The sequence below is a fragment of the Ambystoma mexicanum genome, chromosome 9, assembly GCF_040938575.1.
Source record: "Ambystoma mexicanum isolate Mex_15411 chromosome 9, UKY_AmexF1_1, whole genome shotgun sequence".
NCBI classification, from domain to species: domain Eukaryota; kingdom Metazoa; phylum Chordata; class Amphibia; order Caudata; family Ambystomatidae; genus Ambystoma; species Ambystoma mexicanum.
Genome location: NC_090931.1, coordinates 455,750,287 through 455,770,814, shown reverse-complemented (window position 1 = coordinate 455,770,814; position 20,528 = coordinate 455,750,287). Strand labels below are relative to the sequence as shown.

General features: G+C 46.4%; 1 protein-coding gene across 4 annotated transcripts in view; it reads left to right on the top strand.

Moving 5' to 3' along the window:
* SH2B2 (SH2B adaptor protein 2) overlaps positions 1-20,528 on the top strand; it is an 880,732-nt gene that overhangs the window by 387,027 nt on the left and 473,177 nt on the right. For all 4 annotated transcript variants that reach the window (XM_069614985.1, XM_069614983.1, XM_069614984.1 and 1 more), the window contains exon 4: positions 14,795-14,886. In XM_069614985.1, coding sequence (XP_069471086.1) covers positions 14,795-14,886 — 92 coding nt within the window. The remainder of the gene's footprint in view (positions 1-14,794; positions 14,887-20,528) is intronic.

Genomic DNA, 20,528 nt, shown 5'->3' with positions numbered 1-20,528 from the left:
GGTGTGGAGGGGTGGAGTGTGGGGGGGTCAAAGGGGTCACAGGGCCATGAGGCCGCATGGGCAAACCAGCAACCTACTACATTGGCGACAAGGTTGGTCCAACGTGTGAACCCGCAGGGCTGAGGCGGTGAGGTTTCTCAAGGACATCTTGGGGAATCCATGCCGCAGGGTTGGCGATCGCAACGCGGACGGCTGCCATTTTGCCTCGCATGTGGTGGAGAAGGTTACGGCTCCCTTGGGTAGTGTTCATACGCCTCCCATGTTAATTTTTGGAACCCCCCACTCCCATAGAAGGGGGTGATACTCTACTGGTGGCAAGCTGAACTTGGACTATGCAGGATTTTATTATCTTCATTGTTGAGGTGAGGAGAGGTAAGGCATATGGGGAAAAATCTTTTAGTTACATTTTTGTGAACTTCGCCTGAGAGCTGGGGGAAGCACTTCCTGCCTATATTTGAACTCTGGGTGGAGTGTGGCTGGTTCAGCACGCTCAATTCTTCTGGGTGCAGTCTGCCTCCAGTGCCATTGTGAGTTGCGGCCCCGGATTCCACATGGGGTGCTTGTGCGCTCACCACCATGGGTGACCAGGCTGATGGTGCAGGAGCACAGGCGCCGGCAGGGCCCGCGGCCCCAAGGGATGCACGTGTGTCATGAGACCGAGGGTCCTCACACCGATGCCCGAATCTGATGTTTCTAGGGCCTGTCAAGCCTTGGACCGAGGTGGAGACTCTAGACATGTATTTCCGGACTACGGGTAAGACTGATGAGGACAGTAAGGTAGCCACGCTTTTGTACTTGGCAGGTCCGGCAATGCACTACATTTTTAAATCTTTGCAACCTATGAATGTATCATATGAAGAAGCCAAGAACGCCTTGCGCAAATACTTTATGCCACTTGCCAACAAGGACTATGAGTGTTTTGTCATGTGCAGCGCCAAACAAAAAGATGAGTCTCTGGACACATTCTATGGCAGTCTGCTGCGAATGTCATTATTGTGTGCCTGGGACAACGCTCGGGCCATGATCAGGACATAGCTCATTCAGGGCTGTTCGTCTGGTAAGTTTTGAAGACAGGTGCTACGCGAACCTCACGTTGCCCCGCATACTGAAGTTGGGCCGGTCCCATGAGGTGTCTGACGTGAGGGGTTGGAAAATGGATGCAGCCATTCGTCCGGGGAAGACGGAGAAGGTGTGTGGTGTGGGCCGAGGTCAAGGAGGGAGAGGTGCCAGTCGACCGGGTGGTGGCCAGTGTGACAGAGTGGGCAGGTCTCTGCAGTCGTGTCTCAAGTGTGGGTATGATCTCCCGCATCCGCCGGAATGCCCCGCACAAGGTAAGGTGTGTGGACGCTGTGGCACACTTCAGTATGCTCGCATGTGGAGGGTGCAGGTGGTGGTGCAGAGAGGGCTGGTACGGGCAGGTTTCTTTCAACAGCAGCGCCCCGTATCCTTGGTGGACCAGGGATAAGAAGGGCTGACTCAGGAAGCGGAGGAAGAGGATGATGAAGAAAACATCTTTTTCATCTTCATCTTCAGCGTCCGTGCGCTGCACGCCACCCCCAGAAGGCAACTGAGTTGTTTACTACAGGTCAATGAGTCAACGGTGTCTGTGCTGGTGGACACAGGGGCATTGGTGAATGTGATGGCAAGAGTACATTATGATTCTATGTCGGTTCCGCCCCCCACGCTGCATAAGCCGAGAGCGCAGATTCTCACAGTTGGTGGTGATCTGCCAATTCCACTGCCGGAAGCATTTGTGGCGAAGGTCGAGCATGGAGGCATGTCTATTAAGGGCCGCTTCTATGTGACGAGTGTAAGCAACAACACTCTCCTGAGCTGTGCAGCGGCCGAAGCATTGGGCATTGTAAGCTTCACTTATGCAGTGTATGTGGGGGACGTCAACGCAATTCTCATGAAATCCAGTCGGCTGTTTGAGGGGATAGGCTGCATGGCTGGTGAACCCATGAGGCTTGATATCGACAAATCCATACAACCAATAGCCCTCAAGCACAGCAGAGTCCCGTTCCACCTTCGAGACCTTGTGGATAAGGAATTAGAAAATCTGTCACTGGACATTATAGAAAAAGTGGATTGACCTACACCATGGGTGTCGCCCATAGCCCAGAAGGTCAAGGACATTATGGAGGCAAGATCTCTGGAGAATGTGACGAAGTTTGAAGCTTTCTGGGGATGGTCACCTACTGCGGCCGGTTCATCCAGAATCTCGCCTCCAGGTCGGAGCCCCTGTGAAGCCTCACTAGGAAGGACTCGACATGGCAGTGGGGCCCGTTGGAACAAGCAGCATTTGAGGACATAAAAGGGGCAGTAACATCGGAAGACACAATGACGTTCTTCGCTCCGTCTTTGTCATCGGAGGTGGTGGTGGACGCCAGCTCGTTTGGTATAGGTGCGGTTCTCACCCAGACAGACGCACAAGGCAAGATCAGACCGATTGCCTATGCGAGCACGGCCCTGTCCAAAACGGAGCAGCGCTATTCACAGATTGAGCGGGAGGCCATGGCCGTCCTGTGGGGTGTCCTCATTTTCGAGACTGTGCTTGGTCGACCAGTGACTGTGGTGACAAACCACAAGCCTCTGTTCCTGATTTTGGCCGCAGCTTCATCGAAGTCCCCGGCTTACATCGAAAGAATGGCTGCTGGTGCTCCTGGAGTATGGTGTCTCGCTGGTGTATCGCCCAGGGAACATCAGTGCAGCTGATTATTTGTCGAGACATCCAAGGTGTGGTGTGGAAGAAGGGGAAGACATCAGTGTGGAAGAGGCCGATGAGCATGTGCAGCTGCTCGTTGAATCAGCAACCCCAAATTCCGTGCCGTTACAGGAGCTTGAGAAGGTGGCGGTGGATGAGTGCTTCCAGATACTAAAAGAGGCGCTTCAGCAAGGGTCATGGAGGTTGGTGGTGGACACCCAGGTGCAAAGAACCCAAGAGGTGCGGGTGGCGCTAGAAAAGCTGTGGAGAGTGAAGGATGAGCTGAAGTTCGTGGAGTCAGGGCTCTTGCTCAGGGGGGACAGCGTAATGGTACCAATGGATAAGATCCAGCAAGTTGTCGAACTGGCGCAACAGGGTCACCAAGGGAGTACAGGGCCACCCCTCATGCATCAACTGGAGTGGCCCCGGCGGAAGCAATGTTTAGACGATGCCAGAGGGGACTAATCCCTGAAGCGGGGGGAGGGTGAACCAGCACTGATGGATGATGCTCAGGTGGAACGAGAAAGAAGGAAGAGGACAGAAAGGGAGAACATCAGAAGGAGGACTCAGTCCCCATCAACTGATCCCCGGTGATGAAGTTTTGGTGAGGAACCGTCATCCGCAAGGCGAGCTATCCCTGACATACGAACCCAATTCCTTGGACGTGGTGGCCGTGCATGGCTCTTTGGTGACCGCATCGGATGGAACTGCCACTGTCACCCGAAATGGCTGTTTCTTTAAGAAGGTGGGGGAGACAAGACCAAATTACAAAGAAGCCTCTATAATTTTGCTGCACTACTTTGGCGTTTTATCTTCATTTGTATAGTGTGAATAATTGGGCACAAGTATATTTCTACTCCTCAATCATTGTAAATTATTTGAATTTTTTTTTCCTATAGCTTCCTGATGCTGGGATTCGAAGTGTCATTTGTTCAATTTCATAACTTGGTAAAATCAACTTTGTTTTTTAACGAACATACAGCCCAAGCAATTTAAAAATCACTTTGAATCAAAATGGAAGGAAGGTTCACAAAATGAGTCCCTTCCCAGACCAAAATAATCTGTCAGAAATGAGGGAAGCTTGGTCAAGACTACCTGCTGCCTTACTGGGCAAACAGCACTGGCAAATGGCACGGCCCAACTCCTCTAGCTTTACGCTGATCTCGTGGAACACCAGAGGTTTTTGCTGTTTTCTGGGTAACCCCATAGGGCTTAGCAGTCTCACTAGTAGTGACTTGTTTGTGCTTCAAGAAACGTGGTTAAGTCATGATTTACACATGGATGGTTATAACGTAATCTGCAGATGTGCTGTGAGGGTATAGCTGCAGATATCTTTGGTTCGAAGATTTTTGTTAGACATTTTTGTTGACTAGTTGTGACCTAAAACACTCAGCCTGTGAGTTTAATACAAAGGCACAGCTTTTTGAAATCTGCACCTTCAAACTCCACTTAGTTGAGTAGGTTTTGAATTGTTTTAAATTGCGATATCCCCATCTCCTCTTGTTGCTCCAGCTGACTCCTTTAGAGTTGACAACCCCCTAGTCAGTGGTAAAGTTTCCTTTGAGAGTCTGCTGCTTGTTTCAACATGAACAACATTTATAGTGAAGACTGACATTTGGAGAAACTGGTGGTGCGGACCAGAGTACATAATTATGGATATATTACATTGCTTTATTTTTATAGTTCAGAAGCCGCAAGTGCTCCAATGTCTACTGTCATTTTGAAGGAGGAACGAATCTCTCGAGCAGCATCACTTTCGCTTTACTTACATTTATTCTTTGGCTTAGAAGAAAGGAAATACCTAGTTTTACAAAAGTGGTGCAGATTCGGCACCATATTCCAATATTTAAACAACAAAAAAGATTGCACATCCTGACTGTGCTCTCAAACCCCAATGACTTTGTTTCTTTGGGCCAGCCCTAGTGAGACTGTCAGATAAAGCATCGTTTGGGTGTCCCAAGTCTCTCTTGGATATCCCCTCCTGGACTATTGTTTCCATGAAGTTGGAGCATTGTCTACTCGAGCTACAGGACATGGCTAGGATTGGAAGACGACCCACAGGGCAAGGATTATATAAACAAGTGATGACCTAAGCAGCCGCAGTGGAAGGAGGAAGGAATTGCATAAATTGAGTGCAATGGCATTCACATAGCTGAGTGGGAGCACAAAGAAATTGTAAACCAGGATATGGTTAAATGATTTTAATTACAATAAGATTCTTCAAAACACATCAGAACAGTTTTACCTCTAAGCTTAATGACCCGTCAGTGTCCAGCCCAAGGTTTTCCTTCCCCCGGCTTTTCTCAGTCATTCAAATCTTTCCTCTCAGTGTCTGGCTGAAAAGTATCTTGCATGCTTCTCTCTTGTTGACATCTCTTAAAGGCTGCTTTAGATGTTATTGCAATTCACTGAATACCTGCTGTAAGAGGTGTATTTCTCTGCAAGACATTGGTAGAACCACAAATTTTTTTTTTTATTTTTTATTAATTGGTTGGTTGATAATCAACCTTTCAATTTAATACATAACACAAGTTAATCACATTGAACATCAAAATGAATTCAAAATAAAATCAAGCTCAAATCAGTACCGAACAAAACCCTACAACCCCTCTGTTTCAGCATTTCATCATTTTACAACAACAGCAAAAGGTAGCAAAATCACAATTCATATATGTACATCATCTGTATTATCATTTATAAAAGCAATCAAAAAGTAGGTTTGAATTACCACATCGTTAAAACCATTAATAGATCACATGTGAAGAGGCTGTTAATTACATAACACACATATGTAAGCTGTACTTATTATCTCTCAAGATTTAGTGCTAACATAAATTGGACAGTAGCTATCCGGACAGCTTGCAGAGGTGAGGAGAATATTCTAAACCAAAGTACATCTTTAGTTAAGCAGTTATAATTTTCATACAGTTTTTTGAAGAATGTACAGCGTAATTCTTTTAATGAAGGGCAACCTACTATCAAGTGTTTTAAAGTTTCCTCACACTCTGGTAATTGACAAAACCGACAAATATTTTCTTGTTTTGTTATTTGACCTCTTCGAGCTAAAATTTCTCTGGTGGGCCATAGATTGAGTCTAAATCGGAGATAGTTGTTTCTGAAGTGGGGCGAGGGGAATTTAAGTAAATAAGAGGCAGCAGTTCTCATTCTTTTCGTACCGAAAGGCAAACCGCTATAATCTTTATACCACGAGCAACACTCTAAAGTGCAAATCCAGTCATGCTGATATAGTTTTCTCTGGGCACGATTGGGATTGATTAAAAGCAATTCAATAGTAATGTCGGCTTCTACTAAAAGATTGATAACAAAATTTCTCCACTTATTGGGAAAAAGATGTGTGGATTTCAGCATGTATATAGCCAATATATAAGATAAATCTGAACAATTTATACACAGCAAAAATTTCCTCATTAACGAACACAATTTCCACGCATAAAACACAAACATTGAAAGGGATCCTAGCTCATAACGTATCAAAGGTCCTGGAGTTGAATTCGGTAAATTAAACACTGCTCGCCAAAATTTTCACTCGAGTCGATCCCAAAACACACGGTCTCTTGGTAATTTAGTTTCAGAGCCGTATGTTATTATCGGTAGCACTTTTTGGGCGTAATATAGAAGTATCTGAGAACATGTAAATTTACCAAATTTGTGCAAGAGGACTTTAGCTTGGCATATTAGTGTTTGCAGCTTTTGTTTTATATCCTGGACATAAGGAATATCACACTTCAGATTGTTAATAATCACTCCTAAATATTTATATTGTGGGGTAATAGAGATGAGCTCTTCTTGGAAAGTCCAGATGGACGATTTTAAGGGGCGACATTTTTTGTTATGACATTGCTTGATCTGTGTTTTGCTTAAATTGATAGCCATATGATTGCTTTGAACAAACAGTGAAAGGCCTTTTATCAGCCGCTGTAGACCTGACGGCGTTTTAGAGATTAAGATAAGATCATCCGCATATAATAACCATGCAATTTGATGGGACCCGAGTTTTGGAGCATCTGAGTTGATATCAATAAAATTCTTACCCATGTCCAGTATAAACAGGTTAAAAATAGTGGCCGCCAGAATACAGCCCTGTTTCAGACCTCTTGCTGTCGGGATTTTGGTGGTTAAATGCCCAGCTAAAGTGGTTCTTATCTGAATTGCAGTATTTGTATGGAGAAGCGCAATCAGTTTAATTAGTGAACCGGGGCAGCCCATTTTAATCAATTTACTAATTAAAAGATGTCTATCAATTGAATCAAAGGCCTCTTTAAAATCCACGAAAGCTAAAAACAGGGACTGATTAAGGCATTCACACTTAGCTTTGATCGCATTGATTGCTGTGATATTTATTGCCGTGCCTTTACCAGCAACAAATCCGGTTTGGAATACATCGATATTACCAGAGGTTTCTATCCAAGCCCGCAAGTCTCTGAGAATCAACCGGGCAAAGATCTTGCCCGGTGTATCAAGGAGGGCAATCGGTCTATAATTTGAGGGGTCTTGTCTATTGCCCTTCTTGAACACCGGGACAATAATAGAGAGAGACCATGATTTAGGCAATTGTTGAGTGCGCATGATTGTAGAGTAGAGTTGATATAAAATCTTTGCCCATAGGTTCGGATCTTGCTTCATCATATAATTAGAGATCCCGTCTGGACCAGGGGCACGCGATCTACTAGATTTATTAATATAGAATACAATGTCTGCTACTGAGAATTGCAAAGTAAAGACTCCTGGGTCACACTGACTAAGTGGTGAAATAATAGGCTCGGGACAGGCATACAAATTTGTGTAATGTTCGACCCATTGAGCCTCTGCTACGTCATTGATTTGTAATGAGATCTGCGTATTAGGGTTGGTCTTATTAATTAGTGCCCATATTTGCGCAGAGTTTTTTGAGCCCATCTTTTGGAGCATACATTCTCCATCAGTTTGATAAAGAATAGATCGATGGGCCTTCATCCAATTTTTATGTTTTGTTTTCAATGATATAAGGGCTTGCCATTTAACTTGGATAGGCAAAGCTAAAACTACCTTTTCTTCCCTTCTAAACCAGGACTTTTGACGCTGTACTTCCCTGTCAAAAGAGTGCAAGGGAAAGTACTTTGTCTTCGCCTTTTTTGTTGTACCAAATGTATGCAATAAGTCACTATACTCGAGTGACTTATTAGTGCCTGAGATCCTCTCATACACAATTGTCTGTTCAAATACCTTGGCGAATTTCGCCAAATTGTATTCAGTCCAGTGTAATCTGTTCATACCTTTGTTTACTGATAGGGGGTGGTATGTTTTATATAACTCCTTTTTTCCCTGTGAAGCCATACAGTGCCATTTCACATTCAATATGTTATGATCACTGTCCTCAGTGGGGATCACACAGAACAACTTAATATCAGAGAATAATTCACGATTAACATAAATAAAATCAATAATGGCACAGGAATGTCCCTTTTTCCATGTGTTCTGTGGCGGGCTATCGGCAGGGCATGAACCATTTAACATAACCAAATTTTTTGTCTCAATAAAAGTTTTCCAGGAGACCAGTCTGCTATCCATACGTTTATTGGGGGCATCCAGACAGTGCAAATTTAAATCGCCCGCCAGAATTACATTCGGGTATATAGGGAGTTTAATAATCTCTAACCATAACTCTTCCAGATCTTTAAGAAATGTTTTGGTGGGCATTGCAGCTGGATTCCAATATATATTTACTATCGCATATCTTTGTTCTCTTATTGTGATAATTATCAATTGAATATATCGATTTGGCGCAGACTGGTGTTCTAGAACAATTTCTGAGGACTTGTTTAAGGCCATAAGGAGACCGGACATGGGCCGACCTTTCACAGATTGTATTGCAGGGTTAAAAACTATTTCAAAGTTGTCCCACACTGGACGCTCCGTGAGCCAAGTTTCTTGAAATAAAATAATATCATGCTGCGATAACTTATTGGAACCATTCCTCAATAAGTGCCCGTGGCCTCGAGTGTTCCAACTTATCATAGACAAAGATGGCAGAGGATATTGAAAAGTAAGTTACGACTGCTTTGAACCAAATTGAGATATTGGATGATAATTTTGGTTAATCGACTGAACACATAAACCCTGTCTCTGATTGGAGACATATGTCTGCGTTGATGGATTTTGCACCGCAGAAATGGGAGCTTGGGTTGTCACAGCAGTGAGAAGCTCAAACCCTAATTCATATATTTCTCGTTTAGCAAGCCACAAAGTGTTTAACACAACTCGTGAGGACACCCAAAACCGTGCAACAGAGAGATCATTGTCGAAGATAAATTCCACCAAATCAATATCGGAGGATTGCAGATCGTCTAACGCAGGAATTTCAGCTAGTATTGCAAGTATACTAGAGCGATTTAAATCATACTTCACATAAGGTGTATCTCTGCAACGGATGATCAATGGATATAGCGTTTGTTTGGGTGATATTTTCGTGTTTTTTGGTGGTAAAGACGAAAATCTAATAGAGTGCAACCAGTTTGTACCCAGTAAGTGATTTTGTTGATGAGGAAGTGTATCAGCCCTTGCAACCGGACCAGCTGGATAACGGCTCAGATCAGTTATTTGTGAATGCATAGTATGCTGGTCAACCTCTATCTTCGTATATAATGTAGCATTTTTGTTCAAGTTGGTCATATATTCTTCCACCGCAGATTTTATTACTTGTTGTATTGGTATTTCAGATGCACCAAATGTGAGTTGCTTGGTCGTGGGTGTATTATCGGAGTTAGTAGGAATTTTAAGGGGAGCAGACATTTTCTTTACAGAGGAAAGCTCAGGGATCGGGGGCGTAATGAGTGACTGTACCCCATGATTCTTTTCTGTATGGACTGTTATGTGGGGTATCTCCCGAATATTAGGATCCTTCAGCATCTCTGCTTGAGCATTCAAGGGTCTCTGTTTAGTCATATAGTAGTCGATCTCCTTTCTGATTTCATTCCGTCTGGCTTCAACATTCTTATCTAAGATCCTCTCAGGAGAACAAGGTGATGAAGCTGCAAGGGTAGCACCCTCTTTTACTTGTATCACCACAAATTGGGGTACTAAAGAAAGTGAAGCTTGTGTTTTAGCCGCCCTATCATGTTCGGCGGCCTCAACCAGCGCGTCTAGTGGGTCATAAGCTATTATGTCGCTTTCTTAGCATTAGCCAAGGCGCTATATTTTTTTTGTACTGCTTCCGCAGCCATGGTGGTGTTCTTCCTGGGCAAGGATAGAGCTTTAATGAAGGCTTTAGTTGCTGAGGTTGCCGTTTTTGTTGTATCTTTAGCATTTTTTGTTTTTTTACAAACCAGGTTCTTTTTTGGCTTAAGTATTATTTCGCGTGGCTTAGATCCATTAAGTGAGAATATGTTAAACACTTGTTTGTCTTCAGGAACTACAGGGTCCGACAAAGACCTGTCCTTCGGTTTTTCAATGCCTTGAGGCAGAGAAAAATCGTCGTGAATTACATTCGAAAAAGCAGGTAAGGTCTTAAACTTTATAACTTGTGATTGTGTAATAGGTTCGATAGGCGGCTTGTCAAAAATTAGTGATTTGTCAAGGTTTGAATTTAGTTTTTTTCGGATATTCGTTTCTATACTATGTTTAAGCGTTGCTTGCCAATGTAATAATTTCTCAATCTGTTTATCGTGTGCCTGCAGTTTTCGGTCAAGCGTTTCAAACAGCTTAAAAAGGGAAGAAATGGCCAAATTCATGGCATGCAACGTGGTCTCAATCAAAATGGACGGAGAAATGACTGAGGGCAAAATAGGGTCATCAGGTGGTCTAGCCGAGATGTCAGGGACGCGTCTGGGAGTGGGGGCAGCAAATGAAGCGACCAAGCTATGTGCTGTATCTGAATATATGAAAGAAACCTCGGGTAACTCTAATGAATTCCGACAGTCATCCCCTTCCAAAAAGGAAGAGTTCGAGCTTAATTCAATTACTGCAGGCTGAGGATCCGATAAACCGCAGCAGCTTTCGATCAGGGGGAGTGGAAGGGGAGCATGACAGTCATGTAATGATGAACTACCCGCACCAGCAGGACCCGAAGAGTTCTGACATAGTGTTTTAGGCTCTAGATTTCTGTTGGAATTGGTGTTGGACCCTGGGGATCCAGGTGCTTCACATATTACAGGCATAGGGTGAAGCTCTTTAAAAAGTGGGATTACGCCCTCTTTAATAAGAGTGTTATCAGAAACTCCCATAAAGTTTTTTACATTCGAGCCTTGGGCGCTCGTGGTGAACTTAAAACAAGGGTCAATTGGTTTACCAGTGAAGTCACAGGATAAGGGTTTAGACTCAAAAAAGAAACGTTTTATATCAGCTGGAGATGTATGTCTATTGTTGTTCGAGGCACTAGCAGGAGGATGCCTCCGGGGCGTACTGCCCATTTGTTTTCGCTTGTGTGTTTTGGCATTATCCTGAACCAAAATAGGCCCATTCAAAATTGCACTTCTTAGGGTACGCATGTCACCTTATAGTAATACTATCACAGAGTATAAATACAAATAGATAAGAATTATGATTAGACAAATAGATACTAAAACAAGATAGATAAATGCTGCTTAAAAGAGAGGGTCCAAGGGTGGAAAAAAGAAAAAAAAAAAATGAGAATTTAAAAATGGAGGGTAGAACTGAATTCTCGCAAATGCGCCAAACAGTACCTTAGTTATTTGCTTGTACTGATTTTACACTTAGGATTCTTAGCTGTCTAGGGAACGCCCGATGGCTTGAGGAGCAGCCTTAGTCCGTCTCTCCTCCCCAAAGACCGGCTAAACAAATCAATGAATTAATACTCTTCAAACTGTTGAACAGACCGTAGTTGATCCGAATTGGGACAATAAGTGGCAGATACTTGTCCACTGGCGGTAATTAATCAGTACTTATCTTACCGCAACCAGCAGCCGACCACGCCGAACAGCACCAGCCCTTACTGCCTCCAGGGCTTAACGCCGCAAGGGTGGTTGTGCCGGCAATATGAGGAAGGAGATAGTCACGTGATCCGTCACGTGATGGGAATAGGCCCCGCCCCCTCCAGGAAGCGGCCAGGCAGCAAGAGCAGCGCTCGCAGTGCTGCGTTCAGGAGGAAATGGCAGTCAAAGGAGCAGACGTGCAAAGTACCAAGCACTCCTTCCAAGTAGTAGAGAACACCAAAGCCAGTTCTCCATCCGGCTTCCGTGGGGGCACGAGAACGGTCCTGCCACCTACTTCTCCCATTGTTCTGATCTTCCCACATTTTAGCGTTTCTCTTCTCCTGTTCTGTTGCAGTCTCTGTTCAATGCTCCACCACACACAGGCGTGTACCTCCCAAGGTTGGACCAATAGCTTCAGATTGGGGTCTTTCCCCTGCACAAAGCCTTGGGCCCACTTGGCTGATGCTTACCATGTTGTCTATCGGCTCCTTTTGATGTTCATTGAGCACCTCTTTACAGGCTAATGCCACCTCTGCATTATGTTCTCCAACCTCCTCCATTTTTCCTTCTGTCACATCTCCAGATCTACTCCAATCTCCTCCGTACCTCATTGCATCACCTCTTTACCCCTCTAGTCCTATCACCTCTCCAAACTTCCACCACCACTTTCAATTGCCAACTTGCTCCAACATCCTGCTACAACCTTCTCTAAACACTCACACTACCTGGCTGGGAGCTTGGGTTTATACAGCCCAGTATTCCCTACTCTTACACTGGGCTTCCATTAAGGGTCTGCAGCTGTGACTGAGTTAGTATCAGACTGGGATTCATTGGTGATAATAGTGCCACTTAGGCTTACTGGGAGACTGTGGAGGCAGACAGTCTTTAAAGGTCTATTCTTCTTTCCTGGATTGTACATACCTTTTTGATGTGGTTGGAGTAATACTGTGGGACCCAAAGTGTATTTTCCTGCAGTTGGAGACAGTCGGGACTAGTAGTATGCATTACGTAATCTTTTCTTTCTTCTGCCACTCCTCTTGTTTTCGGTGCACTCTTGGGAGCAAGCTTTGTATGCATTACTGCTCCTCTGAGATGGTTCTCAGCAAGCCTGCGAAGAGATGTTGGGGTGATGCAAACCCAGACACACAGGCGTTTCTGACAAGTCACTGCTGTGCATGCAGGTTCTTACGGCAGACAGTTGTCTGAAATAAATACCATTCTGCTTCTACCCGGAGTCACATTTCTTGTGGGACAGTGTCATTTCCATGGTATATGTGATTGAGGCAATGTTTGTCAGGGGGAGACCAGGATGGGTGGTTTTGGGCGGGTTGGTAACGTTCTTTGGGTCAAGGTATACCTTTGATGTATGTTTATAGAATCATTGTCTTTGCTAGGTTCCCTGCCCTCTAGCAGGGACTAAGTGGGCTGGACCTTCCAGGCCCATCATCTGCCAGCTTGGAGAGGCACCCAGCCCCCTTGGTCACTCAATAGACATCCCCAAGGTCAGTCAGGGTACTTAGCAGAGGCCATACTCTAAAGAAATTAAGGTCTAGCGTCCATTCCCTATGCTAGTGTTCAGGCTCCTTGACATCCACCCAGGAGTATGTTTCTGCAAGTCACTCAGTGAGTTTATAGTTTTCCAGCACATTTCTTTCACTGCATTGCCACCTTCGTTTTGGTCTGTATAGTTGTCTTTGCTATGTTCTTCACTGTGGCCTGTCTGTGCCTTGGTCTTTATCTTCTACTGAGATGACAGCCTTGCCACTGCTACCCAAGAAAGCCAGGGTTTCTTTGGTACTGATGCAAGTTGGAATTCCCACCCTAATTGTGTACCTGCAGGTAGGACCCCCGGCCCTTTCCACCACCTTGGTTCCTAAAGGTTTGCAAGACTCATTGTTTTAGGCTTGTGGTATTCCCAGCGGACTCCCCTGTACATGCTTCTCCTTTGGGACTGGATCCTGCCTGTCTTTGGGCCCAGGTTCTCAGCAAGCTTCCCAATCAATGTAGCATATCCCTTCAATTTGGTTTGCCTGTGCTCTGGTTAACCTGGCTCAGCCACCTCCTTCTCGGATTCGCTGTTATGATATGGCCTGGCCAACACATGTTTTGCTCCTCTTATTCTAAGTCTCTATTCATTATCATACTTCTCTCTCCCTCTCCTTCAACCCCCTCTCCCCCTCTCCCCTCTCTCCCCCTATCTCCCTCAACCTTTCCCTCTGAATACTGACCAAGTTAGGAGACTGATGGCTTTTTATACAGGTGCTGGTAGTGATTGGTACAATGAGGTATATGATTTGTGGGTCTGTTTCTTAATTATCTAAGCTCTTGTTTATTGGACATTGCCAAATTATTCCACCTTCTCCCCATTACTGTGGCCAGTGTTTTGCATTTTCCTGCAGGGCTTTTATATCTTGTGCTAATAGCGATGAGCTCATGCCCCAGCCCCTGTGGCTCAAGGTTACCAGAACCCAGCGTGCTATGTTAGAATCTGTCTGCGTTATCATGGTTGCCAGGGGATCCAGTGCTTCTGCTCCCCTGTGTCCCATTGAGATCTCACCAGTTGCGCTCAGCCTGACCTTTCTCTGCATGTAATTTGTGGTTTGCTATGCAACCTTTGCTTAGCTTCCGGTTGAGGTCCACGACGAGCTTGTCTACCCGAGTTATGCTGCATTTGTACTACGGCACTTTTTGTGGACCTGGGCTGTATGCAGAGTAAAGTTTTTAAAAAACACAGCATATTCTGTATATATGTGAAATGTGTCAAGCCATTATTTTGAGGCCACACTTCTCTGAATTTCTACCAGTTGGAATAGGGTAGTACTCTAGACTGAAGGATGCAGTTTTACTATCCCCTCTTACGTAGCATATTTCCCACTAACTGACTTTGTGTCTTCTTGCTCCTTTGGCAATCACTGCACTCCTGGGCCACCCAAGGAAGGACTGAGGGGGAGCTCTGGGGGCATTCCTCCTTACACTATCCCCTGAGGGCACATCACATATTGGGTGGTTCAAAGAGTTCCCCTGCCTTCCTCTATGTTGACAAACAGGTGACTTTGTCATGCGACCAAATAGAGCATTGTAATAATTTAATAATTTTCATGAATGTTTGCATAATGTGTTTGAAAGAAGTGCAATATGTATGTTTTTTTTATTTGTATTACAGGTGGAAAACAGTGCTGAGTATATTCTGGAAACCATTGACTCCCTTCAGAAGCATTCCTGGGTTGCAGATATACAGGACTGCATCGACCCTGGGTAGGTGTAAGTGACAATGACAGTACCTATTTCTTTGTGAGGGTAAAAGAAACTACATTGATTTCCCACTTTTTTTGTTGAGTAAACATACATGGGTGGAACAGACAAAACACAGTTAACTTAAATTATGCTTTCCTACCACTCCTGTAATTCCCACAAAATGAGCATAACTATAGATGTTTCTTGTGTTTCAACAAAAGCCCAATTGGACACTGAATTAGCTTGGTATCCCTTATACCCAAAGAGTAAAAGAGGGACTGGAGTAATGTTTTTAAAATTGGTCCCAACGGTGTTGCACTCAAATCATTCAGAGTGAATAGATAGGATGATGATGCTCCAATTGACTTGACAAATAAACATCATTAAACTTTCACTCAAGCCTGATCCTCATGAATCTCAAACCCACTGCGATTTCAGGCCAGACCCAACTGCACTTTGACCAAATTGGGTAAAATTTTCAGATGTGGACCATCTTCAGAATTGACATCTAAACCTTTGGCTACACTTAGCCTGGGGATCAGCTCTTTGGTTGAAAATCCTTTCTATTGAACACCACAAATATCCCCCAGCCTCCTTTGCAAGACAAAGTGTCTCCATTGAATCATTGTTCTGTCTGCAGACATGTGGGCAAGCACCATACAACACAACCTCAACCTCATCCGCTGGCAGCATAGTCTGCTCTACACCCTAGGGGGCCTTCAACAGTTCAAGGTCTATCACAGGGTTTGTCTGGGACCAAGAATTACACCAATACCAACTGGTTAGTTCAAAACCTTCATTTAGGGAAATAATTACAAGAAGGGGCCAACTTAAAGTAAAATGAGATCAGCTCAAATTAGTCAGCATCATTCTTATCATGGGTTAACCATGTCTGTTCACCCCTAGAAGAACCCCACAATGTCCTCCATAGTTCCCCTGGTTTCTAGCCTTCCTGGCCCTTTGGATGTCTGCACCACTCCTTACGTTTCCAGAGATGTTTCATCACCCCTTTTTCTGGAAGTTAGTGTTTGCGGAGCACTTCCTCCGATTTTGGCCAAGTTGCCGGCTTTCCAGGGTTCCGTATCCCAAGACTCACTCAGGCACATAGTCTTGCCAGCAGATGGGTCAATGGGAGTAACTCACAGAGAGAGTTGGAGTGGCGTCTCTTGAGGTCTGCCCTACCAGAGTCCCTGCTGTTCCATCTCTATAACCTTGCTGGCCCACTGTCACTCCTTCCCCCACTATCTGGTCCTGCTTATGGCTGACCTGGCCTGTCGGAACCTTCCAATCCTGTCTTCCTGGGTGCTGTTCTCAGCCTTCTGAACCATCCTAAACCACCCTCACCTCCTGGAATTACCCTGTGGTTCTCTTCTCTCTTCCACCACTGTGTCTGTGCACTTTTACCTGCCGTTACTCCGTCCAAACCACTCTCTACTCGAACTGTCTAGGCTGACACCTCCTCTTGATGGTACCATTTTCATCTCCTCTATACCCTCTTCACCATCTGATTTTTTTCCCCTCCTTTGGTCTCCTTTGTCGCACCCTTTGGGACCCTGTGTATCTGGCTGGTCTTTGTATCACAAAAAAGTTTTAGTTGCAATTGAGAAATCATTTAATTTCACCTCTGTAAAGTTGATTTCCCAAAGTTTCCTTCACTTTGGCAAAAAATACCCATGGGGTTTATAGGTCTTTGTATACACTTTGTAGTTCTTCAGTCTTTGGCCTCTTTATCTTTATGAGCAATAGATTTGTAGGAATAACATAGTTGAAAGTTGTTTACAATGTAATGGTTCTTTCACTTTTAGAATTAACATCTGGCGAGAGCTTCCCTTCTCTTGGTTTCTTCATAAGTAAAGGGTTTCTTTTAATGCAGTTTTCAAAATGGTAGTTTTATAATTGAAAGGTTCTCTGGTGTTCGACATCTCCGTAGAATGTACAGATTACATTTTTTTTAAACTTTATTTGTTCAGTGCGGTGAAAAACATATATATTTGCAAAACAGACCACAACAGTGTTGCAGTTTATGTATCGATCAGTGGAATACATACAGAGAAATGTAGATGACATACACAATGTATGGTCAATTGCATAACGATTCCTTTTAGACTTTGTTATACATTATTCTGTGCAGTTAAGTACCCCCGGAACGGCTCCCAGATATTTTGTGGTCTGCAGCATGGCAATACAAGAGACACATAGGCCTCCTCACAGTTGTTGGCGTAGGTAATTTCACGCAACCACATTTTAATGTCTGGGGCTGATCTGGACTTCCATAGCATATACAGATTTTAAAGTAAATAACTTGATTACTTTCATGCAATTTTGTTTTTCAATGCGGCAATAAGGATTCTATGCGTAGAACTTCGACAATGTGTCGGTAAATACATGCGACCGCTCCGTAACAAAGTAACGTTACGCTCAGCATCAAATGCTTTTATACCGGGTTTCTGTCCGACTAGAAACTCACTGGTTGCTTTGATGCCGGCAGCCCAGATCTTCCGGCCTTCTCGCCTTTGCTTCAGGGCTCAACCTCCTGCCCGTCAGACACTCCTTGGTCGGCTTCTGGCCCCTGGAGAATGGGCACCTTGAATAGTCGATAAGGGGGCAGCCTTCCTGCACGGCTCCCCTTTCACGCTTCTGTCGGCTCCATGGAGCCCCTGCTTGCAGGCTGCTCCTCCATGAACCATAATCGTGTCGCTCACGAACAGCACCTTGCTGTACTTCTTGGCCTCTCTGCTGCAGAATCACTGCTGCTGCTTCTGTCACCATTCCTTTTTGTTTTTTACACGAGTTAGGTGGGGCTTTTTATACACCTGCAACCCTGTAACAGTTTTCAGGTGTCAGTTCACAATTAGCCCTGCCTGACCATCTTTAAAGGGACATGCCTGACCTCTAACGCTCTCAGCAGGCCTCTGCTTCGTCCTAGTACCTACGTGGTGAAAGCAACTAGTCTTCACTGCTCTCAGTTGCTTCTTCCTCATCTTAGTACTTTTTTTGGTCATATGTGAGTAATTTAGGGGAGGTGTTTTGTAATGCCCTAGAAAGACGGGAGATGGGTTGGTTATTAGGTAAAGGGGGATACCGTGTCCCTCCCAAGGGCATCCCACTCCTAGTCCCCACAGACCTTTCACCCAGGTGATCCTCCCCCACTTGTCCACTCCGAGGGTCGGAATCCAAGAGCAATGGCCTTTCCCAGGCCACCTGCGCAGAGGATCCATGGGGAACCGGAGTGAGAACACCCTTAGGTTTCTCACAGCCATTATGTGTCCCATGTAAAAGTCGAGCTAGACAGCACGTACAAGGGGACGGGGCTTACTAGCCCTTATCATCCCTTCCCTGTCACACCCCCTCAAGGAAGGTAAGTCATTGGATACGGTAAGTGACTAATTCAGTGAAGGGTTAGGGTATTTAATAGGTGCATACAAATGTTTGAGAGTGGCTTAGTTGGGTACCGTAGGTGGTGGAGGACATCCGAGAGACCAGAGGAGGTGAATATGACAAGTGTGCAGAGACTTTGGGAGAAAGGGGGTCTGCTAGGTGTTTTGTACGTCAGTGGAGAGAGTAAGGATTAGAGGTAGAGTAGGAGTAGTGAAGGGTTAGTGGTAGTAGTGGCAGAGGTGGTAGTAGTAGTTGGGAGCAGAGCCAGTTGAGAGCGTAGGAATACAGAGTGAGAGAAACAGGCACTAGAGTGTGGTAGTTGGTAGTAGAGTAGTAGGGGGCGATAGTGCACACTAGTGAGTAAAAACATAAATAGAGGATTCCAAGATGGCCGCCATCTGAGGTAGATGCACTCCTCCGAGCTCCGTCCGAGCAGGAGATCTAACGGAGACGTAAGCAGCCCAAAGAAGCCCCCCAAGCGAGTCCCAACTCGCAGAAAACGAAGGGTAACTGACATGGTCACAGCTGGACCCAGGAGAACCTTGACGCAAGCACCGGCGTGCAGCTATACCCGAGCTGCACCGAGGGACCCACACGGGAGCAGCCACGCGAGCGAAAGCCCGCCAAAAGTCGATCCCCCAGCCGACGCGGGTGGCGGGGTCTTGGGGAAGGAGATGCGCACAAACTGATCCACAGCAGCATAACCTGAGGACGGGGTGAACGGCGGGACCTCCCGTGGCCCCACCAACAGACCTCTTGGTCTAAAGCACCTCGCGGCTACCCGCCCTAACACTGCTTCGGGCCTTGGCTCCCCCCCCCCCCCGCCTTGGAGGGCGGCGTGGTGGCTGGGGAGGACCCCCTGAGGCGGCGGACATCGCCCCGCGGCTGACTTGCTTCTGGAGGAGCGCACCTGGGCGGACTCCCCTGCTCGCGGCCTCGAGCCCGGCCCCCACCCCCCGCAGGTAGCCAACGCCGCTGCGCACCAGCTGGAGCGGGAAGACGCGGCCGGAGGGAGAATCGGACCGGCGCCACAAAGACATAGCCGCCACTGCCGGTGCACGCACGGCCCCTGGAGCTGGGAGGAGAGGAGCGCCGCGGCCGGGCCCACGCCCCGGCTGACAAGTAAGGAGGAGGGAGCGGGGGGACAAGACACTTCTGAACTGAATCCGTCCCCCGGGCATACACCAGAGGGCCCAGTGACCCTCATCCCCCAGGCAAAGACTGTGCCCAGAGAAAGGTAGCCTGGTAGAGAATCTCTGGCCTGACCAACCAAAGCCCCCCAATGTGCTGGACACCCCCCCAAAAGGCTGCTCCTGGCAGGGGCCACAACTTTTCCCAGACAAGGGCTCCCCCTTCTCCCATAGCAGGCAGATGACTGCAGGCCCAACCCAGGGGTAGTGGTGGGGGCCCAACCGCGGCGCTATCCCACAAAGGCGCCACAAACAGCGCGCAGCCAGACCAAGACCGGCACAACGAGAAACAAGGGGTCGGCTAATTTCACAGCATCCCCCCGGCACAGGACACCTCAGACATCGGGCCCACATCTCCACAACCAATAAGGGACGACTAACCTCCCAGGGGGTTCCACATCCCTGAACAAGCAAACGGGGCCTCCACCCCCTTAGGGTTGGGGCCCCCAGGACAAAACCGACGCAAAGGGCATGAGAACGGGAGGGACCCACCCAATGCTTTTAAAGGACTCATAAACGAGGTGGGGGCTGAGTACCCTCCAAGGAAACAATCCGGTGGGGGCCCAGCAAGGGGATTTGACCAACATCCGAAGGTGGGGGTGCGGGCCAGAGGCAAGTAACCTCAGGACACCATTAAAGAGGCCCTGGAACATTCGGGCAACCTCGCGCAACATGAATACGACAGGGGGAGCCTGACAACCAAGGTGCATAGGTTCAAATAAAACAGCACCAACGGCAGGGTGACAAGTGCCCACGGGGGAAATCACCCAAGCCCGAGAGAGGGCAAAGCAAACCCAGAAGCAGTAAGAGGAAGACTCCTGGAGATGGCACTGACGCCCTTCCCCAAAAGCATTCCTCTGACAGCACAAGTAGAAGGAACCTGGCCCGCAACAGGTGCCGGGGCAACCATAAGACGGGACACCCTCACGACGCCCGTACCGAGACAGCCACGCCGCCAAAATCCGCAACCTCAACAGAACCACCAAGGTCCCCCCACCTCCGCCCCGGGAAAGAAACAGATGCCAAGAACCAAGTCCAAAGACGACCCGTACAGAACCCGAAATAGACAATTGGAACATTGCTGGAGACAGTATC